General features: G+C 43.9%; 1 protein-coding gene across 4 annotated transcripts in view; it reads right to left on the bottom strand.

Annotated features, from left to right (window-relative positions):
* CYFIP2 (cytoplasmic FMR1 interacting protein 2) overlaps positions 1–24,127 on the bottom strand; it is a 124,560-nt gene extending 100,433 nt beyond the window's left edge. The window contains exons 1-3 of one of the 4 annotated variants that reach the window (XM_041749174.1): positions 23,980–24,127; positions 5,530–5,669; positions 3,921–4,010 (exon numbers count right to left, since the gene is read on the bottom strand). In XM_041749174.1, coding sequence (XP_041605108.1) covers positions 3,921–4,010; positions 5,530–5,669; positions 23,980–24,022 — 273 coding nt within the window. In that variant the 5' untranslated portion in view covers positions 24,023–24,127. Of the gene's footprint in view, positions 1–3,920; positions 4,011–5,529; positions 5,670–23,624; positions 23,742–23,979 lie in introns of those variants that run through there. The other 3 variants (XM_041749177.1, XM_041749176.1, XM_041749175.1) reach the window with 3 other exon arrangements.
* Positions 24,128–27,994: the final 3,867 nt, after the last annotated feature.

The following is a 27,994-nucleotide window of genomic DNA, read 5'->3' as shown; positions in this document are numbered from 1 at the left end:
GAAACACAGCAGATTAGTGTTTGCTAGGGGATAGGGAGAGACAGGAATTGGGAATGACTGGTAATGGGCTTGGGGTTTCGCTGTGGTGATGGCAATAAAAAGGTAGGGATTTTGTATGACACTGTAAATACATAAAAGAAACGCTGAATTATACCCTCTAAGTGGTGAATTTGATGCTGTGTGAAGTTTCCAAAAAAGCAATAAAAAAGAGTATCATTAGACCATGTGTCTTGTAAATGTATGTACTGATATAAAAATGAACCTTTACTAATTTTTTAAAAAAGATTTTATTTATTTATTCATGAGAGACAGAGAGAGATAGAGAGAGGCAGAGACATAGGCAGAGGGAGAAACAGGCTCCACACAGGGAGCCCGACATGGGACTCAATCCCAGGACTCTAGGATCATGCCCTGGGCCGAAGGCAGTTGCTAAACCACTGAGCCACCCAGGGATCCCCTAATTTTTTAATTCCACATATCACATCTACTTCATAGTATCTCCCTAGTGCAAGATCAGATTTAATTTGGAATCTATTACTTCTTACAGTTTTGCTTTCAACAGCAAATGTCAATAATGAGTCGTACTTTCAATTTTTAATTTGGAGTACTTTTAAAATCAGTAACAGATTGTCCTTGAGACCAGAGAGAACCAAGAACCTAGCCTGTGGGTCTCCTGCTGCTCCTGCTTCAGAAAAGATGTCAAAAGAGAGAAGTGACAGTAACAGAGGGAATGTGTGTCCACTTGTTAGCACCAAACAGCCCACCAGCAGGGTGAGATTTGGACTTTCACTCAATGAATGGTTTACTGAGTGCTCACAGGTCCCAGGCTGCAGGCTGTGTGCTGTGAGCAAGTGCAGCGAACAAGTATAGTGTAGATGCTGCCCAATGGATCGTTCAGGTGACCATCAACTTTGCTATATGCCTGGAGTGCAGAAGTCAGGACAGTGTGGCAGGAAGAGCCCTAAGTGCAGCCTCAGGAGATTGAAGTTCTGGTCATGGCTCTGCTTAGGCTCATCTTTTACCTTAAAAATGTCACCATTTTCTCATTTAGAGTTGGCCTGAATCACTGGATCACCCCTGATGCCCAGGCCATGCCCCACGAGAACTAAATCCTTATTTCCAGGTAGGGGCCCAGGCCTTGGTGTTTTTTAATGCTCTCAAAGCAAGTGCAGTGTACAAGCTCAAGAAAGGGCATGTGGACAAAGAGAGAGACACTATATATGTGTGTGCACAGAGAAACCCAAACCCAGGAAGTCTCTGAGAATCTTTGTCTCTGTGTCTTTGCTTCTGCTCGTTCCACCATCTAGTGTGCCCTCCCCACTTCATCTCTGACACATAAAATTCTAACTACAAGAGACAGCAGAATTGAGTGCAAAGAGATCAGGACTGGTAACCAAAAGCCTTGATTCCAAGTTCAACCCTATAATTTGTTAGTTTGTGGGATCATGAGTAACTTGCTTGTTCACTTCTCCAGGTCTCAGTTTTCTCATCTCTAAAATGGACATAATGATCCCTTTGTGAGTCACAGGGCTATTATAAGGCTCCAATGATATCTATGTGTGAGAATATCTTAGACATTTTAAATTATCATACAAACGGTTAAAATGTGTATCTGTATATATATAGCATACAAGGCCCTACTCAAAAGCCCCTTCTTTCAACAAACTTTCTCTGACCCTTAACTCTTCAAAAGCAGAGAGCTTTGAACTTTTACCTTGTCATTTACCTTTAACTTAATACATTTCTATTTGCCTACACAGAGTAATCTAGAGCACAGGTTTTATAGTCAGACAGACCTGCATTTGGCCAAGTCATTTGTCAGTGGCAGGGCTTGAGTAATTCACTAACTTTCTGAACTTTGGGTTTCCCTGTCTGTAAAATGGGAACCTATCTCACAGGGTTGAAATGAGAACTAATTCAAACAGTGCATTTAAAATATCTGATAGAGAATTTATGAATAGACATTTCTCCAAAGGCGATATCCAAATGGCCAATAAACACAAGGAAAGACACTCAATATCACTCATCATATCAGGGAAATGCACATCATAATCACAATGAGATGCCACCTCACACCTATCAGAATGGCTAAAATCAAAAGCATAAGAAATAACAAGTGTTGGTGAGGATGAGGAGAAAAGGAACCCTCTTGCACTGTTGCTAGGGATGCAAACTGGTACAGCTACTGTGGAAGACAGTTTGGAAGTTCCCCCCAATAATTAAAAATAGAACTATCATGTGATCCAGTAATCACCCTGTTAGATATTTACCCAAAGAATACAGAAACACTAATTTGAAAGGATATATGCACTTCTGTTTGTTGCGGCATTATCTACAATAGCCAAAATATGGACACAACCTACATGTCCATTGATAGATGAATAGATAAAGAAGATGTGGTATGTGTATGTGTGTATGTATATACACACATAGTATGTTTTATATATGTGTATATATGTAATACATATATTAAATATATATGTATATAATTACATATTATGTATATATGTATATAATAGATATGTATTTTATATGTGTATGTAATATATATATATTTACTATAGAATGGAATATCATGCAGCCACAAAAAGAATGAAATCTTGCCACTGCAGCAATACTGATGGACCTAGAGAGTATAATGTTAAGCAAAATAAGTCAGTCAGAGAAAGACAAACACCATATGATTTTACTCATATGTGGAAATTAAGAAATAAAACAAACACAGGGGGAAAAAAAAGACATACCAAAAAATAGACTCTTAACCACAGAGAACAAACTGATGGTTACAGGGAGGAGGTGGGCTGGGGAATAGGTGGAATGGCTGAAACAGGTGATGGGGATAAAGAGGATACTTAGAATGAGCATTGAGTTATGTACAGAACTGTTGAATCACTATATTGTACACCTGAAACTAATATAACACTGTATGTTAACTACATTGGAAAAAAATATATTTTTTAAATAAATAAAATACCTGCACAGAAAGTGTTCAATAAATGGAAAGTTTGTTCACTTGCCTCATTGAGAATCAAGACTGGCCACTATTTGTCCTTGTGTATCTCCCTCTCCTACATTTAGCACAGTCTCTGCAGGTACCAGGTATACAATATATATTGAATGAATGGGGCTAGGGATGGTAAGGCAAGGCTTTAGCATATAACTGATACAGTGAGAAAGGTCCAATGAGCTACAGGCAGAGCCTCTGAATGAGGGTTCTGAAATTCTTCAAATTCCAGGGCTACATGAGAATAAAAGCAATGGGGATGCCTGGGTGGCTCAGTGGTTAGGCGTCTGCCTTTGGCTCAGGTTGTGGTCCCAGAGACCTGGGATCAAGTCCCGCATTGGGCTCCCTGCATGAGGCCTGTTTCTCCCTCTGCCTATGTCTCTGCCTCTCTCTCTCTGCCTCTCTCATGAATAAATAGATAAAATCTTTAAAAAAAAAGAGAGAGAGAATAAAATCGATCAAAGCCCAAGAGGCAAGTGGAAAATGGATGATTCCTTACAGATAGGTCAGATACAGACCTATTAGACCATCGACCCCATTTGTGAATGATTTAGACCACGAACTTCCTTGGGTTAATAAGATGTTATTCTATAGCCACCATCTCTTCTTTTTGAGAAACCTTTTGCTTTTGTCAAGAGACAAATTTCCACATAGCCAGTAATCTATAAAGTATAAGACAAGGCAGGATTAAACTGCACATTAACCTGAAAAGCTACAGAAGTTCACGGATATAAATAATGGGATCCAGTGGGGCCCCACAGGCGAGCCAGAAGGCAGGGGAACAGTGTGCCCGAGGCATTGAGAGGGGGTGGGGCAGGACCTGAGAACCGGCTTACGGAGACCAGTCAGAGGCAGGCAGCTCTGGGAATAGCTGAGCACAAGCCCCTCCCATGCTGGCAGGATCACGGCGACTTACCATGCTGGAATGGACCGTAGCCTGCTCAATGTACCTTGCAATGCCTGTGACAAATGCATTCCTGTCCTCGAAGTTTGTGTCAAAGTTAGCCTGGAGGAATTAGAGGACAGAAATATTCGTTTGTTGGAAAATGAGTCCAAGGTGGCTGGGTGTCCAAAAACGAGTCCAAACCACTGCCAACAAATGCCACACGTCTCTGTGGAAACCTATCTCCACATTGTTCCTCTGATCTTCCCCCAAGAAACCCCACTCTGACTCACACTGGGCAGGCGCTGGCTAGATGGGGCCCGCGTCTGCTTTCCCAGGTTCACCCGGCAGAGCCTTGGAAGTACACGCTTAAACTATAGAAACCTAAAGAGCTGTTAAAAATTAAGGTGTGCATTATTTTCATCCAGAAATTGCAAAAATACTCACCTGAGGCTGCAGATACTTATGCATAAGGATGATAATTGCAGCATTTTTGGTGACAGCAAAAATTGGAAACCATCCAAATGTCCATTAACAGCAAAAGGCTAATAAATAAATAATAGCGTATCCATGCAAGGGACTTATAAGTACTATGTGGTGGTCAAAAATAAGGTGGTAGCACTGTAGTATTGCTATGGAAAAATACCCACAATAAACTTTAAGTTAAAAAAGCCAAATTATAGAGCAATATATATACTCTGCTTCCCTTTTGGTTAAACAATATATATCTATATCAATGTATAATATATATATCATATATATGGTAAAAAGGAGTATGTGTATGTATATTTAGACATAGTTACAGGGAAATTTTATTTTGTTATACTTTTCTGTATTGCCTGTAATAAAAAAGATATTTATGTAATCAAAAATTTAATGTGGGTTAGAAAATGTGAATAAGCCATTTTGTCACCTGAACCTTCAGGAATATGCTTAAATAAAATCTAACTACTGAATGAAATTACAAATATATTATGCATTCATATTTAGTTTCAGTTAGCAGGCCCAGAACCTACAAAAGGTCAAATATGGCTAAAAATTTCATATTAACTTATTCTTTCCCAATGTGGCATGCTCACCTGGCATGCCCGGATGAGGGGCTATCTATAAAGTGGACTCCAGCTACACTGCTGCCCTTCCCATCATGCCCTGAGGGGTGGTTGGGCGGGGGGGGGGGGCGTCATGGTTTTGAGCGATCTGATCATGGTTTATCATAAGCTCAGGCACAAGCAAACAATGGTGACTGGCATCCCTGAGCCATTAGCTGCTATGGGGAGCTGAAAGCTCTTCTCACATACATGAAGGAAAAGTAATTACCCAGGCAGGCTCTAGGGGTTTCTAAATTGTAATATTTAATTCATGAGATCAGAGCTCCCAGATCCTTGGTTGGTGCTGCAGCAAGAACAGCAGGGAAGGTATTTGAGGTCAGAGAGGATCAACAAGCCTTCCCTGGGGAGGACAAATAGCCCTGGTTTATGTTTACGAGCTAATCTATTCCTCATACTCAGCTCCACCAGGGCACGAGGGACTCCATCAGCTCAAGACCTTTCACCTTTTAGAGGCAGGCATCCCCCTTCTCTGTGCCTTCAGGGCAAACCCTCAGAAGGGATCTGGAACTCCCTGGTCCTCTGGAAGAACTGACCTGGTACATGATGGAGGAAGGTGGTGGCTCGATGCATGGCTGCTGGTCGGGGAGGGGCAGCTCTTCCAGCAGGTCCACGTTGGACAGGGCATCTTCCAGGGTGACGTGGGTGGTCATGGCTGCAGCTGCTGTCTTCTGCACTGAGGGAAAAGAATGTTAGGGGCCTCCAAATGTGTCTCAATATCTCCCAGAGAATGAAGGGGGCTTTACATGCATCGAGACCACTTCCATCTGCTGCGTCTTCACAAGGTGCTCACAACCTGTACCTGATATTTGAGGATCTCTTTACAGTTTAGGAAGTTTTTTTTTTTTTTAATGTCTATTATCTGGACTAAACTTCACCACCACCTTCTGTGATCAACACGGCAGGTGGTTTACAGAACTGATAAATGAAAAGGCTCCGAGCAGTTATATGACACCCATACAACCACAGTGACTAAGGGCAAAGGGCCTCAGATGTACCTGATGCTAGACAGGAGCCTCGGCCACCCCCAACTTCTGTTCTGCATGAGGATATGGATCAGTTCTACTCCTAAGTTACCAAACAGCACAAATATACATGATAGAAATAGCCACGATTATTGACTTGATTCTACTCCAAACTCAGTAAGCTGGAACTACAAGAATTCAGACTCCAACAAATTTAACCTTATTTGCAAAAATGGAAGAGCCATGGTCTTCCTTGGTCTGGAGATGCTTTGAGGCACACCAAGTAAATCAGTCCTAAATGGACATTTCTGTGTCCTGGACCCTGGCAGAGTGCAGTGGATTTGATGAGAGCTTCCCCTAGCAGTGAGGCTAAAGGGGATCTGAAGATGCACTTAACCCAACCCAAGCTAACTACTATTTTAAGAACTCAGCACCCAGCAAACAGAATACTCATTTTTTTAAAGCGTACATGAAACGTTGATTAAAAAAAAAGATCCTGATTTAGACCATAAAACAGGTTCTCACAAGTTCTCCCAAATATGACATCCTAGAAGTTACGTTCACAAATGACCATGCAACACAATTCAAAATCAATAATACAAATCACAGCCAAAAAACCTCCTATACCTATGAAAGTTTGCAAAAACATACTTCAAGGCTACTCACAGCTAAAAAGGAATTCAAATAGAAACTATGAAACACTTAAAATTGAAATAGCTGAAATAAATGTCTTAAACATATTTAGCAGAAAGTAAGAAAGTGAAACTAAATGAACCTAATTTTGACTCAAAAATCTTAAAAAGGAATAAAAAATCAACCCAAAGAAATGAAAATGCAAGGACTGATCATTACAAAAGCAGAAATAAATGAAGCAAAGTACAAAGCAAAGCAAAACAGAGTAAACTAGGTGAATAAAAGTCAAAAAACTGAGTTTAATAAGATTAACAATAATAACGAGCTGCCCCTTTAGCACATTTGAATAAGGAAACAAAGAGAAAGCCCACTTCTGATGGTCTGAGCACCCCTCTCTTCCCTTCCCCAAATCCCAGGCAAGCCTGAGATGGGCTTGCAGGCTAGAGTTTTGAAGTGTCAGAGAATGTGTCTTGATTGCTTGTCAGGAAATGAGGCATCTAAACCAGGGTAGAATAGGACCACCAACATGACAGCTGGATCTAGGGGCTGCAGAGTGTACCCAAGGGCATGCTGTCTCTAAACTAGTGTCTCCTGCAGGCTCATGGCTGGGAGGGCAGCTCGGGGCTGAGCAGCTAACTATGCTTCACACTTCATGGAGTCTCCTAACACACTTCCCTGTCAGGTACTGTGATGACAGCGAATGCCACGTCAAATGTGGGCATGAGGAGCTCAGAAGTGATTTCCCCTCTGTCTTCTGCAGGCATTTGACCTCATGGTGGTGGTTTCAGGTCCTCTCCATGCCTGTGCTTCTTCCTATTCTCTCCCCTGAATTCTACAGGGCATCCAGTTCTACAGCAAAACCATTTACCAATCAACACACAAAAAATTATCTTCTTTCTTACATTAATATTAAATTCATTTCATAGGAAGAACTAATAATTTTATAGAGTAGAGCATAATGATCTACAAGCTCCAAAGCCCTAATAACTCTTCATTAATTCTAATAATAAAAATAATAATAATAATATTTCTTTAGCCCCTATACTGCTAAGCACTCCACTATTTCTGGATTAACCTTGCATCAACCCATAGGTAGGTCCTATGATTATTCCCATTTTATAGAAGAGCCAACAGAAGCTCAAACTTAAGTAATTTCACAACATCAAGTGCTGGTAAGTGTCAGGCTGGGGTTGGAACCAAGGTGTCCAGTTCCAGATTTTGTGCTCCCTTTCACGTGCTCAGACTCATATTGCAAGACTGTGTGTTACTGACAGGAGGTCTGTCTCTACGCTAAATCTTTTCAAATGCTACACATCAGTGATTATTGGTCCTGCTTGTGCCAAAGAACTACAGGCACAGTTGTTGTTTTTTTAAGATTTAGTTATTTGTTTGAGAGGAGGGAGGGGCAGAGGGAGAAGGAGATAATCTTAAGGAGGTTCCCCACAGAGTACAGAGCCCTTCGTGGGGCTCAATTTTATGACCCCAAGATCATGATGTAGGCCAAAATCAAGAGCCGGATGCTTAATCCACTGAGACACTCAGGCATCTCCCACAGGCATAGCTTTTTAATAATAAAATGCCTGGGCTCCATCTCTAGGACCTTGGTAAGGATGTAAGATAGCATAAGGAAGGAAATCTGGTAATATCTAACAAACTTGTATATGCATTTTATTCTTTGACCCACAATCCCACTTCTAGGAAACTATCCCAAAGATAAATTGATAAAAATGCAAAAAGACATTTGCACAACGCTATTGACTGCAGCATCATCTGGAATAGCAGACAGAAGTTTGCAAAATGCAAACACCCCTTAACAGAAGATTGTGTGAATAAACTATGGTACAGCTGTACTGTGAAATACTAGGTAGCAGTAAAAAGGAATGAGGAATCTATCTATACACACAACCATGGGGTGATCTCCAGGATAAAGTTGTGTACAATACATTTATTTAAGAAAGGAGTGATGCGCGCGCGCACACACACACATTAAAAAACAAACAATGAAAGGATAAATCACCTAGTTTTAAAAACTGGCCACCTATGGGGAAGATAGGCTTGAGGGTGTAGAGATAGAGGCAAGAATTCTTTGGATATACTGTTTTGTAGATTTGACTTTGAAATCACATACTTTACATAATTATAAAATAAAATTTAAATTTAAAAAAGCAACCATCCCCCCAAAAAAGTAAGATAAAACAAATGAAGGTATATTTGTGTTAGTTGTTGGCATAACTACACAGAAAGAACCTATTCCAAGTGATTTTCACATTCAGAAATTTGATCCTACATTTCTGATGGGAGATACCCTAAGAACAATGAAGAGTTGCAAAAAAAAAAAAAACAAAAACAAAAACAAAAAACTCATGCTTTTTTTAGTAATTATATTGGTTAATTGTTGCAGTGCAAAGTAAAACAAATTAGTAATTGTGGAATACTCTATCATTCCTGGTGGTGTTGAGCACTGCCATTCTTGGTGAAAGGAGATATTAAACCAAGTAAACCAAATAGTCCTGAATAGGAAATTGGGTATTAGTAGGAAGTCATCATGTGTTCTGACTTTAAATATACCATAAGTATGTTTGTATGTATGTATATATGTGCATTTACTTCCTAGCTCTGTGCACTGAAAAGCCCAGGACGCAATGACCAACCCATGAGCAATGAATGAGTGCCTTTAGTGTCAAGCTGTGGTCTGAAAATAGCATTTCCCACTAAAAGGATCAGTATTTTGAAGAAACAGCTCGTCCCGGTCTGGGACAGAAAAAGTATAAGAAAGGCTTAGAGCAAGGTGTCACAGAAGAAAGCAAGGAAGCAGCTCTCTAACCATGACTCCTGGGGTGTGTGCAAGGGACCCAGGAGCCAACCTGAGGCAGCTTCCATTGGCCAACAAAGGGGACTGTGAGCACAGTTAGTATACCTCAATGAAGCAATATCAAATATGTTTAAATCCATGAAATAATAAAGACAATTAGACCTTGGTTTTGTTAACTTTTGTTTGTTTACTGCTGGAGGATACCTGTGAACCAAACTTTATGTTGAAAATAGGTACAAAAAAGGAAAAAAGCAAACATTTAACATACCTTTCCTATACAAACTGACCGCTGGATAACCAAATTGCAGAAGAGGGGATGTTTCTCTCTACAGATATAGGAGTTCTTTTTTCCCCCAGAAATATTGGCAACTAAAATATCCCCATTTTTCTAACCCTTAAAATGGATATAGGCACTGATTGTCAACCACTGCTGGCATCACTAAATGAATTACAATCAGATATTATGTGCCTCCTGACGGAAAAGCACATCATTACCTTATGAAGAATGCTGGACCCAAAGCAAAACACTTAAACCCAATCAAGCCTTTGACACTCATTCATAGGAAATGGAGGGGACACAAGAACACATTAAAATACACCACAGTGATGTAATTAGTAAAACATAATCTATGGGAAACTCTGCGGGATAAATGACTCAGTGTCTTCAATAAATAAATTCCATGGGGGAAAAAAGAGATGGAGGGGAAACTATAGCCAATAGGGGACTTGGCAGACGATCACAGTGCGTCACCTTGTTTGGATCCTCTTTCAAACAAAACCGTAAGAAGCCAACCATAAGAAAACAATCATAAAAAAATCGTTAATGAGGAGATAGGAAAATTTAATAGTGACTGGGTGTTTGATAATATTGAGGAAACAGTGCTATTATTTTTCAGATGTGATAACAATAACAAGGTTATATTTTAAAAGAGTTCTTATCTTCTAGAAACACTTACTAAAATATGGGTAAAATGATAGAGGAATTTGCTTCCAAATAATACTAGATGGGGAGAAAGTGAGTAACAGATGAATCAAAACTGGCTAGGAGTTAATAACTGTTAATGCTGTGTGATGCTTATAGTATTTTTTTCCACCCAATTTTATATATGTTTGAAAATGTTCAAGAAATCATCAGCTCAGTGTATATAGTATCAGCTTTTATCCACGTCCCCTTCCGTTACCTTCCATGACTCCCACTTGCCATGATCTTTCTTTTCACCTTCCTACAACCTGGGTTTCTTCTGGACTTCACAAGCTTCAGAACAATTCATCTACCAGAATAACCCTTCAGGTTTTTCCTTTAACACAATAATACCCCTGCACCTCCCTTGAAGAGAATCAATAAGTGAACAGCCTACAAGCCAGTAAATTAGGAGTCTTTATTTCTGTTAATGCAACCTTCCTTTTCTCCTTGTAAATGCAGCTTCTCTAATGGATTCCTGTGTTTGTTTGTAGATCATTCACTGCCTCAGGGAGAAGGAAATCAGACATTTTTAACTCAAGTGCTGTAAGTCACTGCCAACTCCACATCAATCAGAAAGAAAAAAAAAAACATTTTGGGCATTTTAAGCAGTATACATGAAAATAGGCACTTGTTTTCTGGCTCAAGTGTCCTGCCCATTTCACAATCTTCCAAATGAGAATAATTCCTCATATCCAGTCAATGAACATGTGGCCATTTTGCCACTTTGGAAAAGAAATTAATAAAAATATTGAACAATGAACAGTGCTCTGAGAGTGTCACTTACCAGGCACAGCTGCAGGCTGTCAGGGCAGGCACTGATGGCAAATTTAAATTCAACATCTTGCTAACAAGCTCAAACCCAGCAGCCTGGTTTCACCAAAAAGTAAGAACTCTGGGCTCCAAGGCAATCTGCTTCTGGCAAGGGCTTTAGGGGCACCGTGGCTCAGATGACTGAAGGACCCCGAGAAGAGGAGATGGGTCCCACAAACACCAGAAGGGTGCCAGGAAAACCTGGCTTTGGGGATGCAGGTTCTGACTAACCACACCCTAAAGGCTGCTACTATGTAAGCAAAAGATCTGCATTGTCATTTTCTATTTGACTTTCTGGAAGGAAAGGAAAAAAAGAGTAAGATCTTTTTACAGAAGTGGAATACCAAACAAAGTGTAACAGTTAAGCTTTAGCTATGGACTCAAATCTGTCATCTGTCACTAAGCTATATAACCATAAATAAGCATATTAACTTCTCAAGTCTCCGTTTCCTTACCTTTATGGGGGCAATAATTAATAATAGTCCCAGCCCTCAGTGATTTATTCTGAGGATTATATAACATTACAGAATGTGGAATGCTGCCCAATAGCAGGCACAGAGTAAGCCCTTGGGAAATGTTAGCAGCCGGGTGGCCTCTTTTCAACACAGTGAATGGATGAAGCAAACACTGCAACAGTTCTATTAAAAAAAAAAAAAAAAGGAGGGCATTACCATTATCTCAACTGTAGCATCTCAACTCTATAGGTCTTTCACATTGATTTCCTTAATCACAACCACCCTGCAGTTTCGAGAGAACAGGTGTTATTTTTGCTGTTTTTCTGAAGAGGGCATGGTGTTACTGAGAAGTGAAAACTTTCTTTCAAGGTCACGTGGTCAGCTGATGGCTGAGCTCAGCCAGAAAGGGGATATCTTGACTCCCAGTTCTTTGCCCTTTCTTCTGGACGACACCTACTTTTGTACCTTTATGAAAAGTACCAAGGACTTTACTTTTTTCCCCCTGTAGCTTGGCTGCTTTTTCCCTCATGAAGAACAACCCTCTGCCAACCTGAAAAGATTAGGTAACTATCACCTCTGGGTCCCACAAACATCAAGAGGCCAGGAAATATTTTCGCTGCCTGTAATCTCTCCAGCTAGAAAGCAATTAAATACATACCCAAATACATAATTTTAAAAATGATAAATATGACTATATTTATATATACAAATATTATATAAATAAATATGTAAACAAATATGTAAATATAAAAGGGAGGCTTAGACTGTCCCTCTTTAAAAAAAGTGTATTCTTGACTGAGCAAGGAAAAATCCAAAGAAGGAACCTGGAGTGCAGCCTGCTTTTCCATGTATACACTGGGCATGTTGGAGATTACACAGGGACCCAAGTTTGCTGTGACAGGATGTAGCTTCACAGGTCAGTATTTCCTCTGCAGCTGAGACCCTTCCACATGTCAGAGTCAGCATCTTCATAGGTGTGGGGGCCAAACAGGGACACAGTCACCCATATGCATCTTGCAGGACTTCCACAGATTGTACCAGAATGGACCCTGTGGCTTATCCTGAACAGGCTGGAAATGAAATGACCCAGTGGTCAAACCTTGTGGCTTCAAAACCCACTGTGGCCACTTGGCACTTCTTTTAATGTATCGCCTATCTGTAAAATAAAGCCAGAGGTTAGGTGCAGCCCCAGAGCTGACAGCAGCAAGCCTCACAGTGCTGCATGAAGAGGAGAGGCAGAGCCATGCGGGATGGAGAGGAACTAACTATATGGGCTTGGGAGTCTGGGCCACCAAGCACAGAAGCAGAACTCTACATACTTCAATGGCCTATAGAAGTATCATCACTAGCACAGGACACAGTAGAACCCACTGAAGGCTTCATACATTGCCAGAATGATCCTGGGGCTGAGGGAGCGGAGGATGAAGGGAATGTTACCTCCTTAAGGAGCCTTTCTGCCTCTCCTACCCTCTACCTGAATTCACTTCCTCCCCTGGCCCTCCTTAAACCCAGTGCGCCCCTACTTTCATGGCATCCAGAACGCTTTATTACATCTTTTACATTTTCTCTCCAGCTCTAAATGCCAGATTCCTTGAGGGCAGGAGCTGTGTCTAACTCCCACCCAGCTCCCAAGCACAGTATCAAGCACACATTCGTAGCTACGTAACGAATTATCCAATGAGTAGATGGCCAGTGAGCCCAAGACATCAAGAAATACATTGCTATGTCCAAGATACCAGGATTTTAAGATTGGGAGAGGAGGAAAAGGAGTATAAATAGCAAAAAAAACCTGTTTATGTTTTAGAAAGAACTCTATCAAAAAGGTTCAAATAGTTAACATGTGAGCACTTAAAGTGAACAGTTATCTCTGAAGTAAACGCACATCCTCCTCTCACGGTATGACTGGATTTCACTCATCTTTCAAGGTCTCTCCCCTCTGGGATCTGATTACTCCTTCCAATGTCGGTGAGGCTGGGAAATTGGAACCCTCAGACATTGCTGGTGGGAATGTAAAACAGTGCAGTAACTTATGAAGCAGTGTAGCAGTTACTCAAATTTTAAAGCACAGAGTAACCATGTGACCCAGCAAATCCTTGCTTGCTCAATAAAACCAAATCCACACAACATACAAAAAGGATTAGACATCATGACAAAGTGAGATACAGCCCAGGAATGTATGATTGCTTTAACAATAACATCCAAAAACCAATTAAAGCAATAAGCCATATCACGGAATAAAGGACAAATCCTACACGGCCATCTCAGTACATGCAAAAAGAGCATTTGACAAAATCTTATACTCATTCATGACAAAAACACTCAATAAACTAGGAATAGAAGGGAAGTCCCTCAACCTGATAATGAGCAGCTAAAACAAAACAAAACAAAACAAAACCCACACCCAATATCAGACTTAATGGTAAAAGACTGAATGTTTTCCTAAAATTAGGAAGAAGACAAGGATGTAAGCTCTCTCCATTTTTATTCAATGTTGTTTTAAGATTCTAGCCAGTGTCATTTGCCAAGAAAATGAAATAAAAGGTATCCATGTTAGAAAGGAAGGAGTCAAACTATCTCTACACACAGATGCTTAATCCTGTATGTAGAAAATCCTAATGAAACCCACTGAAAAGTATTAGAATGAACAAACATGTTCAGCAAGGTTGCAGGATAAAGGATTGACATATGAACATCAATTGTATCTCTATACATTAGCAACACACAATCAAAAAATGAAATCAGAAAAATATATTTACAACAGCATCACAAACAATACAATACTTAGGAATAAATTTGACAAGGAAAAAGCACAAAAAGGATACTGTGAAAACTATAAAACATTGTAAAAAATATTAAAGAAGGCACAAATAAATGGAAAGATACCCCATTTTCATGGCTTGGAAGACTTAATAATATTTTAAGATGGCAATTCTCCCCAAATTGATTCAGATCCAATGTGATCTGAATCAAAATCCCAGCTGGCATCTGTAACAGAAATTGATAAGCTATTTCTAAAATTCATATAGAAATTCAAAACAATCCCCCAAACCAACAAAACTGGAGGACGTTCACTTCAAAATTTCAAAACTTATTACAAAGCTACAGTAATCAAAACTGTGAAAAAATGTGTGGCATTGGTATAAGAATATGAAACAGAATTGAAAATCTAAAAATAAACCCTGATATTTAAGGTCAATTGATTTTTGACGAGGGTACCAAGTAAAAATTCAATGGGGAAAGAATACTTTTTTCAGCAAATGGTGTTGGGACAACTGGATATCCACATGCAAATGAATAAAGGTAAACTCTACCCCACACCACACAACAAATTAACTTAAAATGGATCAAAGACCTAAATGTAACAGCCAAAACAATAAAACTTTAGAAGAAAACACAAGAGTAAATCTTTGTGACTTTGGAATATGTAATGACATCAAAAGTACAAGCAGTGAAATAAAAAATAGATAAGCACCTATTTGATTTTACTAGCTTTTAATAGCGTCAAAATTAACTTGAAAATTTTTGTGCTTCAAAAAAAAAAAAATCATCAAGAAAGTGAAAAGACAATCCACAGGATCGGAGAGACTATCTGGAAGTCCTATATCTGCTATAGAATATAGAAAGAATTACTAAAATTCAATAACAGAAAAAGAATCCAATCTTTAAAATGGGCAAAGGACAGGAACAGACTTTGCTACAAAGAATATATACAAATGGACAATAAGCACATAAAAATTACTAATATCCTTAGCCATTAGGGAAATGCAAATCAAAATCACAGTGAGTTATCACTTCACATCCATTAGAACAGCTATAATCAAAAAGACAGATATAACCAATGTGGTAAGGATATGAAATTGGAACCCCTATATTCTGCTGGTAGGAATGTAAAACAGTTGCAGCAACTTTGAGAAACAGTTTGGCAGTCCCTGCAAATTTTAAACATAGAGTTATCATATGATGAAGCAATCCCATGCCTCAGTATAACCCCAAAAGAACTGACAACATATGTCCACACAAAAACATATACATGAATGTTCACAGCACCATTATTTGTAATAGCCAAAAAGTGAAAACAACTCCAATGTCCATCAGCTGATGAATGGGTAAATAAAATATGGTATGTCCACACTGTGAAATATTATTTAGCCACAAAAAGGAATGAGTCATAGTCACATCCTACAACATGGATGAACTTTGAAAATCTGCTAAGTGAAAGAAGGATAATATGCTTTTTAAAGGAAATATCCAGGGTAGGCAAATCAAGAGAGACATTAAGTAATTAGTGGTTGCCTAGGCTTGGGGTGGAGACTGGGGGAAATAGTGGTACTGCTAATGGGCATGAAGGTTCTTCTTTCTGGCATGATGAACATATTATAAAATTAGTCATGATGACGATTGCACAACTCTGTAAATACCCCATTACTGACCTATATGCTTTAAGTGGGTGACCTGCAGAGCGTATAAATAAATAAAGTCATTACCAAAAAAACGTGAGGGTTTGCATGAGTACTTGGGAAAACTTTGGGTATAACATAGGCAGGAGTGGTACAAAGAGAGAGGGAGCTAGAGAAGGAGGTGGGTGTGCTTGGGAACTATGATGCTACCCTGATGAGCAGAGACTGTACTGAAAAAAAAAATCACCCGAGGAAGTGGGGGAGAACCAGAGAGTAACAGACACATCCACAGGATCCCATGGAGCAGGGCCCAAACCTGCACCTCCACCTGCTCCCCACCCCCACCCCAGTTTTGTTGCCCTGCCATCTGTCAAGTCTGGGGCTGCCCCACCCTGGAGGGGAGACTGCTCACACAGCAACAGTCTCTGACACGGGGGATGGGCTTTGAGGTTTAGAATGAGAACGAGATGGGTGTGTAGTCCTCCTTCCACCTCCACCCTGAGCTCTCTTTCTGCAAGGAGGACATTGGGGCTGAGAGGCAAGACAGATCTGGGCAAGGTCTGCTGGCCAGTTAGGGGCAGAGCTGGGGTTAACACTGTAACTTCCTGGGAAGGTAAGAAGATCTAATACAGTAATAGATAGGACAGAGCTGTAAGAAAACAAAAACAAAAACAAAAACAGTAACATTAAATAGGTAGGCAGGAAGGGAGGGAGAAAATTCTACTTCTGCAATAAAACAAAAAAGCCATGAAGGAAAGGAGATAAATCAAAGGACACTGCCTAGCTCCTGTGACCATCATTTACACATCTTAATAATATAGATGCTTTAAACATGACTAAGGTTAAAACAGCTCTCCCTATATCAGGAGATGGGGACAGGGAGGGAGGCAGATGGTGTAAGAAAGCCAGGCCTTCTTCTATCACAGCAGGAAGTAAATAGACAATACATAGAACAGATAAATCAAGAAACGGCAGCGTAAGCATATCCTTTTGAGATGTGGAGACAAGTGCTGGAAGAAACAGTGAGTTAGAAGCGACAGCATCTAAGGGGAGGTGGGCACTGCTTGGTTGTTCTCATCACGCACCTTTCAGTACTCTTTGATCTTTTTAAAGCATGTATCGCTTTGATTGAAATTTTTATATTTACTTTCAAAGACAACAACCCAAGGCCTCCTTCCCAGCATTTCCAGGGACATCTAGCCAGTCCACAGCATGGTCTCCAGGTGGCCTTCGCTACCTAACTCCCTCGCTGTGGGGCTTCTGGGAAAAAGGCATCATCACCGGCGGCTTCTCTCCACACAAGGGACAGGAGGTCAGAGCAGAGAAGTCCATGTCTTGGGGCCTCTGGAGGAGGCCTACCCTCCTGGTTGTTTACAGCAAAGAAAAAGACCCTGGCAAGGTTAGAAACCTTGCCACTGCTCCTGCCAGCCAGTTCTACTCAGCTGCTTCCTGTGTTGTCAGGGCTGAGGGGGCCTTTCCGTTGATAACCCAACTGGGCAGATCCCATCCTCTTGCAGGCACCGGGGGTGGGGGTGAGGGGCACACGGTCAGGCCACGGAGGGTGGCCTGTCAATCTGCTCCCGCTGGGGCCTGTGACAAGCCACCATGTGAGGGGCACCAACGTGACCCATATCCGGAGATATGCTGCGTCTCAGAAGCACCTGCTAAAACTCAGGAAGGGAAGCCAGCTACGCTGCATCTGCTGTGGAAACAGAGTGAGACTGTAGGTTCAGCCCCCAGAGCAGAGCCTGCGGGCCTCAGTCTCACGGATGTGAAGCTGCAATCTGGTTGTGGCTCACTCTGAAAACTGACTTAGGCCCTGGAATCATATTTTCACTCATTCTAAAAAGGCCATTTCCCAGTCTGTAAAATATGGAAGCTGCCTGGGCAATGGTTCTCAACCACGATGTCAAAACTTCCATTGTGAAGGTTCTTGTGGGCAACTTTTACCAGTAATGGTTTATGTAGTGAGGTGTGCAAGCAATGTACTTTTTATTATGTCTTTGGGAAGGTTCCAACTGCTCCTGTGCTATCATTGCTTGCATGTGTATCTTTCCCTGTGTGGGAGAAAACGGGGGTGGAGTGGGGAGGGGACTGGCTGTGGGTGTGGTGTGTTGAGCTCATCAATATTGTCGATCATATTACTAAAAGAAAGAAAAAAGAGTGCAAACCCAAAAGCAACTAGTTAAGAATCACTGGACTTGAGACTATCTCAGGGCCCTTCCAACCGGAAAAAAAAAAAATATGACATGGACAGTAGATGGAGACTCCATGCAAAGGTCTTCTTTTAAGACCATAGTTCTCCAACGTGGATACCACACTGGCCAGGATGTTTGGAGTGCCATTACCTGCCCATGGACATTCCTGCCTTTGCTCCAACTCTCTCCACTCTCCAGTAGACTCTCCTCTCCCCTTCTTGAATCCTACCCTTAACCACTGTCAAGGCCCAATTCAAGATAGACCTCCTTCATAAAGGTCTGACCAAACTCCCCCAAACTTTCATTTCTCTGGATTCTAAAAGTGCACAAAGAGTCTACAATTTCCTACTGCATTATAAATTGATTTATATTTCACTAATTCTTTGGATCACCAAAAACAGGAATGGTCATCTTTTTTTTTCTTTTTAGATTGACTCATAGCCTTAGTACAGATCCGGGCACATGTTAGGCACATTTTATTTACTTAATAAGCACGATATGAACAACTTGCTGAATGCATAAGCCAATGGCCCAAAATGCATATCTTCTGGTAAAAAAGAAAGTTTTTAATTTAAAATATTGTGGTCCTCTAAGGCATCATATCTAAGTCAACCTTCCTACTATGAAGACTTTGAAGAGACTTCTTTAGAAAATTCTGTCATGTAGTTTCCACCTTAACCCATAAGACACAGGTCCTTATTTCTCTTTCCCACATGAAGGTATAACATACTTGAAGGCTGGTGACTGACCCCTAGTCCTGATTTCTTTTCTTGCCATTCACACCTTGCCAAAATCTGTCTTAAGGCATCACGATTTAAAAGCACACATTGACTATCTTTCTCAGGTATCCCTTCACTTAACACTGAGTTACTGAGTGTCTTCTATGAGGGTCAGCCCTACAGATTCTTTGGTCTCAGAAAAGTTAAACAATCCTCTCATTCATCCCCCAGTTGATTTCTTATTCCACCCACAGGGGCAGCTGTTCCAAACCTCCGGAAGTCTCCTGAACTCTCCTAACCAGTCCACCACCTTTACTTTCTGTGGAGGACCTCATCTCCTCCCTTATTTAGAAGACAGAGACCATACAACATGGACATACTAACCTCCCTCGATCCTACGAAAAGATTAAAGTCTGAGAACCACTGCTCTAAGATGACCTAATGATGATGCAAACACACAATCAAAAGGCCTATTGATGAAGTCATCACTGGGTCCTTCTTGGGTATCTCTCCAGAAGGTCATGTTTACTTTCCTTTCTCCTTGCACTATTTCTGAGTTGCTGGAAGTCTCTCAAAAATGCCACTTGGCCATAATGGTCCCTGTAAGAATTCTGAAAACAATTCCTTTCAAGAATCTTCCTCTGTTGCCAGGGCCCAAGAAGTATGGCTTGAATGGTCATCCTTTGAGGCACACCACACACAGCCCTTGGCATAATGGCCATGGCCAGGAAGCCAATATCCAAACTCTGCATCCTGGGAGGCGTCCCACACCCACCAACTGAAATCTGAAGTGTCTTTGTACAGACAAGGCCATCCAGGGGCCTTGACAGAATCTGGGAATCACAAAGTGCCTTTCAGTTTCCCTTTGGCTCAATGTTACAGAGAGGCCACAGATTTGTCTTCTTAAATTGACACACAATATATAATTAATAAATTGTTCCTTTAGGAATAAAGGGCAGTCATCCAAAAGAGCCACACATTCAGAAACCTCTTTCTCTTCCCTGTTTCCACGGCCTTTCTTCTAAGACTGGGATTTATAGACATTATCTCATCTGCAGGCTCCTGTGGCAACAGGTAGGTAACAAGCAGGGCAAGCTGCTTTCCCTGGGCTAATTTTTAAAGTCAGAGAGGTAGTGGAGGATTTAAAGGCACATGGCAAGTCAAGGATAAATCCTGTGTCCGAAGGCCACTGCTCTGCTCTGTCTGCCTGGGAAGTGAAGCATGCCCTTAACATTTTTGGCTGGTTGCAAAATGCTAAATGCACACAGGAGGAAAGTTCCTTCCTGACCTCTGTTTGTGTGTTGAAATGTGAGAACTACCTCTGGGCTTCTGCTCAGTATATTCCCTCCCCTTCTTTCTGCCTACTCAAGTTATACCCACCTTCAGTGAGCTACTCAAGAGCACTTCCGACCTGAAGCCCTTACTGATACTACATCTTACCACTCTTTTGGTTAACTTTTGCAGGTAAACCTGCAGGGGCTAGGTTTCTTGGTCACAGAGCCAACTCCCCTGGGAAAAGCAAAATCCAGGAAGCCTCTGGAGGTAGGGTTGGGAAGGGCTATGAGTTGACTACACACATGAACCGTATTCTTAATGATTATACAATTAATGCACTAAAACAATAAATATATAAATATAATAGCACTTCATTATGTGCTAGACATTCTGCTTAACATGTTCATGCATCCCTCATTCAATTAGAGCATCCAGTATTGAATACCAGCTCCTTCCCCACTACCACTGACCTCCCAGTCACTGCCCAGCAACATGCTCTACTACCAAGACAGGGTCTATCCTCTATGCCCTAGACATGGGTTTGCTCCTTAGAAGGACAAGACCAAAGGCCTGTTACAAAGACTCCAATGAGGTGACTGATGTCTTGTTTCGTCAACTACGAGTGAATAATTAATACTTGCTAGTAAAGAAATAGATGCATTGTTATGGTGGCCACATGGAGGCTACAAAAGGCCATTTTGTGAAGCTCTTGGTAGAACCCTGGGGCCAACAGCAGCCAAAAGAAACCTCTTTGAGAGTGTAGGCCGATTCTCAAATGTAGGGACTGGAGCCCTGTACTGTTTTCCAGGAGCGCTGTTTCCAATGCTAATTAGCTCACTGCCTATTCATCACCTCATTCAGCTTGCTGGTCAATGACAGCATCGGAGGCCCACTGAACACCCAAGAGGGCACAATTTATCAGAGGGTACATGTAGTGTTCTCCTGGGGCCCTTTTCCAGATTTTATTTTATTTTATTTTTAATGATATATATATATATTTTTTTAAATTTTATTTATTTATGATAGGCACAGAGAGAGAGAGAGAGAGAGAGAGAGAGAGAGAGGCAGGGACACAGGCAGAGGGAGAAGCAGGCTCCATGCACCGGGAGCCCGACGCAGAATTCGATCCCAGGTCCCCAGGGTCGCACCCTGGGCCAAAGGCAGGCGCTAAACCGCTGCGCCACCCAGGGATCCCCCCTTTTCCAGATTTTAAATTCATGCCTACTTCCTTCTCTGGGTCAGCCTCTGATTTGATTCGAGAAAAAGCTCTTGAACTCTCTTGGATCGTATACCCCCATTCTTGGCCTAATGGCTAAAGCAAGTTTTTCAGTTTCTACTTTCAGCAGAGACTAAACAAGGCAGGCTTGGGTGCCTACAGAACTGGTCAGAACTTACCAGGAAATATAATAACGAAGCTTAGTGAGCTGACAGCTAATGCCCCCCGCCAGAGGCTCAGTGTTCAGAACTAGGCAAAGCACTGGCTTTGTAAGCAACAACACACTCTTCTTGTGGCTCAGTAACTGGCCAGGCAGATGGCAGCCAGTACCACTGAATAACTCTCTATAGCAAAGTTTCACCTCCCCCAAGTGGATACTGGGTGCACCACAGATACCTTCCAGTGCCAGGAACCCCTGGACAGTTACACAGACACACACTCCAATGGCATTTCTGCCCCAGCAGCAAACATTGCTGACAGATGCTAGATACTGTCATTTCAGTGACTGTTCCCCAACATTGCTACCCAGTTCCCCATTCCCACTTCCAGTCTACTGCCTGAAATTCCACCATTAGAGATAGCAAATATGTTGACTTTGTTTTCCATTCAAATGCCTCCCAGCCTCTGTTTCCTTTCCAGTTAAACGACTTCTAAAGGACCTGCTCTGCATCGAATTTCAAATTCTTTTGTATTTAGCTCTTAAGGATAAACATGTTCACTGGCTCCTTTCTTGAAAATAATTTTTGACACAGGAGACTAGGGGAAGCACAGAACATGGAGCTGGAGCTGGAGCTGGGAGGCCTCAGGGAGAGTCACAGAGAAAACTGCCTCCAAGGCCTCTGCAATCCTGCCCAGGGATATGGACCTAGAATTTTGCCCTCCAACATCTGTGATCTCCAGGGTTACTGGCATGGCCTCCCACAGGGCCAGTGCCTAAGGGTAAGTAAGATAAGAAAACCTGCCCTAAGAGGGACACGGGTAGGAGTTAGAAAAGAGGAGTATGAGAACCAGCACTCTCTGATTTGTCCCTCACGCCCGCAGGACTGCCCCAGTCTCCTTACCCATGCCAGGAAGGCACAGGCACCTGAGAGCTAGCTGGGAAAGACCCTGCCACCTTCTTGTCCTGGCTGGAAGGGGAGCAGATGGCCCATCAGCTCTAGGTGAGTGCTTCGGCTCCACTGGAGACAGTAGGCAAGCAGAGGTCAAGGGCAGATTCCTGGAGCTGAGGAGGGCCAGGGCAGAGCCAGGGTCCTTTCCTGCCAGGGTCCCGCAGTACAGAGAACCGTCCTCCGGTCTGACCGTGACCATGCTTCCTGCCCCCGTCCCCACCCCCACCCCCACCTCTAAACACAGGCAACTCCCTTCTCTTCCTTTTCACCCCTCCATCGAGGGGGCGGGCTGTCCTGAAAAGCAGAAGCCACAGCAGACAGGTGGGCGATCTTCCCGATTTCTTCGGGGCTCAAGAAAAACCGAACCTTTTCCCCAGGACTCGGCGCACCCCTCCCCTTCCCCGGTCCTCCCCGCCCGCCGGCAGCCGGAGCAGAGGGATGCTAGCGAAGGCCAGCAGGCTTCCGAGCGGCCCCGCCAGCCTCCCCTCGCTCAAGCCCCCACCCCAATCGCCGCGGCCCCCGCCCCACCCAGGTCGCGTCCGGCGCAGGGCCCGGGGTTGGTGTCCCCGGCGGCCGCCAGGCGGGCCCACGCGCCTCTCGCTGGCCCTGGAGGAGGGGACGGGCCGAGGCGGCGGCGGCGGCGGCGGCGCTCCGCAATCCCTGGCTCCGGGGGTCGCCGCCGCTGGGCTCGCGGCCCCCGCAGGTGTCTCCCTGCTCGGGATCAGCGCCGCTCCGTCCCCGGCCCGCGGCTTCGGCCCAGGCCGCGCACCTGCTGCTGCCGCCGCCGCCGCCGCCGCCGCCGCCGCCGCCGCCGCCGCGCCCGAGCTGCGTCGCGTGTCCGCGCCTCCGCGCCCCGGGTCCGCGCCGCGGGGCCCGGGGTGGGCCGGGGCCGGGAGGGGCCGCGCGGGGCCTGCAGCCCTGGCCCCGGGGCTCCCGGCCCCCCCGCCGCGCCGAGCGCCCCCCCTCGGGCTGGGTGGAGGCGCCGGCCCCCCGCGCATCCTCGCGGCCGCACCGGCGTCCCCCGCAGCATCCCGGCGCCCAGGCCGGCGCCCAGGCCCGCGAGCGCCGCGCCGCTTACCTGCGTCGGCGGCAGGTCCAGGCGAGCGGCCCGAGGCTACCGGGCCCCGCGCCGGGGCGCAGGATGCTCTGCCCGCTCCGCCCGGCTCCGCTCGGCTCCCGCGGCCGCGGCGCTCGGCCCCGCCCCCGCCCCGCCCCGCCCCCCGCGCCCGCGCCCGGCTCCGCCCCCGCGCGGGGCCCGCCCTCCGCCGCCGCCGCCGCCGCCGCCGCCGCCGCCACACAAAGAGCAGGAAGTGGCTGCGGCGGGGGGCTCCGGGCGCCCGGACCTGCTGCGCGGCTCCCGCCCCGACGGCCGGCGGCCCGCGTGCGGGACGGAGGGGGCGCCCGCCCTCGGGTCTCGCTCGCGGGGAGCCCACCTGCCGCCGGAGGAGGGCGGCCCTGGGCTGCGCCGGGTCCCATCGATCCCACTCTATTTCCAGGCGCTCATTTATCCACCTAATATTTATCGAGCGGCTATTTTGTTCCGCGCCGCGTGCCAGAAGCTGAGTGTGCGCCGCTGTACTGCCCTTTCGGAGCTGATCATCCGCCAGGAGGGTGGGGCATACGCTAACCCGGCTGGCGCGCGCTGACGGCTGGAACCAGTTCCGGGAAGGAAAGAAACAGGGCAGAGTGGTGGGAAATACAGCCGAGCTGCGGAGGGGCAGGGGCAGGGGCAGGGGCAGGGGCAGGGCAGGGGCAGGGCAGGGGAGGGGGCCCCAACCCACTGCTTCTGGCCCCCAGGGCCGCCCCTCCGCCCGGGAATCCCTTCTCCGTTCCTGGAGCCAACCCCCGGACGGGCCATCTCTTAAGGAGGCTCGGCCTCGACTTCATGGAGGGAGACTTGCCTAATGGACAAAAGGGAAGATACAAGGCAACAGGAAGCCTTGTTCTGCGCTGAGGGCTGCTCAAAGGAACAGTTCTCCCTGAACTGCAGCCTCGTGGGCCCTCAGGTCCAACCTGGAGACCCCTACCCAAGCCACTTCAGCTCTGTTCCTGAGAAGCCACTGTGTCCATAACGTGAGGGGCAATGCTTGCCCTTCCTACTTCACAGGGTAAACACTGCAAAGCATTCGAGGCGTTTCAAAGTGTGTACAGATATCAAGTCCTGTTACAAGGGAAGCTTTCTGGAGTGTTTGCCCAGGGCCCACAAATTTATACTTAATCACTCAGCTATTCCTATGAGGGGCTAATTATGGAGGGGCCCTATTACTGGAGTCTCTGGCAAAGGACTTGAGGAATCTTTGCCCTCATGGATCTCACACCGCTTCCCAAACCCTCAGAATTCATGATCCTTTATGGTTTGATGTTACATCACTCACTCCAATTTAAATTGCTATTTCAGAAAGGATGACTTATATATATATATATACACACACACACACACACACACATTTCTTCCCTGTGAGAAAGCTGTGGAGGTGTTTGTGGAGGACGGCTTTAAAAACCGAACTGAGTTTCTCTTTTCTTGCTTGCTTGCTTGCTTGCTTGCTTTCATTCTCTTCCCCTTCCTTCCTTCCTTCCTTCCTTCCTTCCTTCCTTCCTTCCTTTTTTCCTTCCTTCCTTGTTTAATTTTTCATTTTCCACTGTGATCCTTAGTTTTTTGAGCGTCAGTGATTATGTAACAAGAGAGATTGGATCTTCATTCTAGAGGACATACTATGTTGGATGTTGTAGATTTCTGGAAGACACATTTCCCCTGCTACTCCTTCCTTGTCTTTTCACCTTTCAAGAACAAGTTGCTTAAGAGAAACAAAAAGACTATTGCATATATATTTGGTTAGATGTTAGGCAAGAATAATTCCATGACCCCTGATTTCCATTTGCTTATAAGGGGAAGCAGTATGGTGTCGTTCAAACCGCTGTGTTGGAAATCCAGAGGCTTGCCTTTTGGTCCCAGTTTTGCAAGTAAGTGATCCTAGGCAAGTCACTTCACCTGTTTCCCCATCTATACAGTGAAGTAAGTTGGATACATTCCCAAATCCTTCTACATGTAGAAAATCACATGAATTAAAGGGCATGCCCCTAACACACTTAAAGCACTTCACTAGCTCTCTATTGTTCTCAGTATGGAGCCCAAACTCCTTAACTAATGGCCCACAAGAGTCTTCATGATCTATCATCTACCTCTCCAGTCTCTTCTGCTATGAGCTAGCTCTCTATGCTTTTAGCTAAAAGCAATCTTTTAGTGTCCCAGATTTGCTGTGTCCTCTTGCATTTGGCCTTTACCTAAGCTGGACTTCTTGCTTGAAATGATCTATCCTCCTTCCCTCCCACTTTTGCACTTGCCCCCAATTCGCTGCCTAACCTCTATTTGTCCCTCTGGTGTCCACTTACCTGTCTGTTCCTTCAAGCTCCCTCCATGTCTGGAGAGACATATTAGGCTAGTGTTAGTTACCTAAGCTCCCCAGAGCCCCCTGGGCTTCCTCTATCATCCCTCTTGTTGTGCTGTGTTGTCACTGAGGACATACTTGCCTGCATACCATCATTAGAGCATAAAACCGAAGAGAGAGGGATGTGTCTTTCTTACTTCTCATTGCCTCCTCAGAGACTAGTACTTAATAAGAATTTGGTAAATATGAGTTGAATCAATAATCAAAAGTAAAATCTTAGTATACATGTTGCCAATGAAATGTGTAGCCATCTGTCTACTGCCTTCAGATATGCTTCATGTCCAACCCCCGGCTGCACCATCAGCAATGAGAGGACTGAAGCTATCAGGCAAAAATTGCTTTCCCACTTGTAAAGCTGTGGCCCACGCACTGTGGTTTCATGTGTGGCAACATTGCCTTGTTTTTAGAAAAGTCTCAGGTCACTTAGGACATCCAAGTCTCCATTTAAAATTCGCAGATTCTCCTTCATAGAAACCAGTACTAGGGTATCTGGAATGGGTATAAGGATTGGTTCTGGAGACAGAGAACATAAATATTAATGTTAACAATAATGGCTAAAATGTTTTAGAATCAATAATAATTGTTTTTAAAGTAGGCTCCTGGCCCAGTGTGGAGCCCCCACATGGGGCTGGAACTTACGGCCTTGAGATCAAGACCTGAGCTGAAGTCAAGAATCAGACACTTAACTGACTGAGGAACCCAAGTGCCCCTAGAATCACTAATAATTTTTTTTTTAAGATTTAATTAATTAATTTATTTGAGAGATAGAAAAAGGGAGAGAGTACAGGAGCACAAGCAGGGGGAGGGGCAGAGGAAGAGGGATTGAGAGAATCCCAAATTCAATCCGTGCTCAGTATGGAGCCTTGGGCAGGGCTCAATCTCAGGACCCAGAGGTCATGACCTGAGCTGAAATCAAGAGTCAGAGGCTAAACCCACTGAGCCACCCAGGTACCCCTCAATAATAAATTTTTAAAAGAAGGAGAAGGGTATGAGATGGAGAGAAACTGTAAATAATACAAAAGAAGTCACTAAGTGCAATGGGCTTGCTACTGCAGTAGGCTCACACACTGGTGCGTGTAGTTAGCAGGAAAAGAGAAACTTGATGGTTTGTTTTGCAATTTACGTTGTCCATAAGATAAGACCTGAGCACTTGCTCAAAATTGCCTCATTTTACAGATGAAAGAACTGGGGCCCAGAGAGGGGAAGAGTTGCCCAAGGCTGGTTGGACCCAGACCCAGGCCCTCTCATAGGAAACTGGATTGTCTATTTCCTTCTTTGAATATGGAATCATTTGTTAAAGCATATGTTTTAAACTAACATTTATGAAATGTTTATTTGGGGCCAGCCTCTATGCTAAGTACTATCTATCTATGGATCGGCTCATTTCATCCTTACGAAATCCTAAGAAACAGCCCTGTTATTTTATAAATGAAACATCGACAGTGGATTTGCTGCTGAAAGATTGCAGCCTCATCCTGGGCCATTTGGAAATGCATGTCTCCCCTTCACGCTGTCATTCTCTCATGTTGGTCATTTCTCACAACTTCTACAGAACTGGCCTCCCTTGAAGGTCAGATCTTTTACACATAACTTCATAGCAAAGAACATTTTATCCTTATTTAAACAAATTCTATATTCAATAATTTTAGATAAGAACTGTTAAGGAGGGTCGAGCATATTCTGAACAGGATCTGGAACACAGCAGTGTAGCCAAGGCCCAGGGGGTCCAGTGGTGCTGTGTTCTCAGAAGCTAGCATAATGAATCCTACAATCAGCTCCACAGAATGGTTGGGAGCATGGAATTTGGGGACAGATAGGTCTGGCTTCAAGCCCTCATCTGTCACTAATTGTGAGACTATGAATTCTTTCCCTAATTTACTAAGCCCTCTTCTCATCTGTAAAATTGATCATAATAATAGCTATCCCTTGAGTTCTTAGAAGGTTAAATGAAATAATAAATGTAATACATTAAGTGGAGTCATCATAAGTACTTAAAAATGGC

The sequence above is a fragment of the Vulpes lagopus genome, chromosome 3 (assembly GCF_018345385.1).
Source record: "Vulpes lagopus strain Blue_001 chromosome 3, ASM1834538v1, whole genome shotgun sequence".
NCBI classification, from domain to species: Eukaryota; Metazoa; Chordata; class Mammalia; order Carnivora; family Canidae; genus Vulpes; species Vulpes lagopus.
This window is presented reverse-complemented; position numbering and strand designations above follow the sequence as displayed.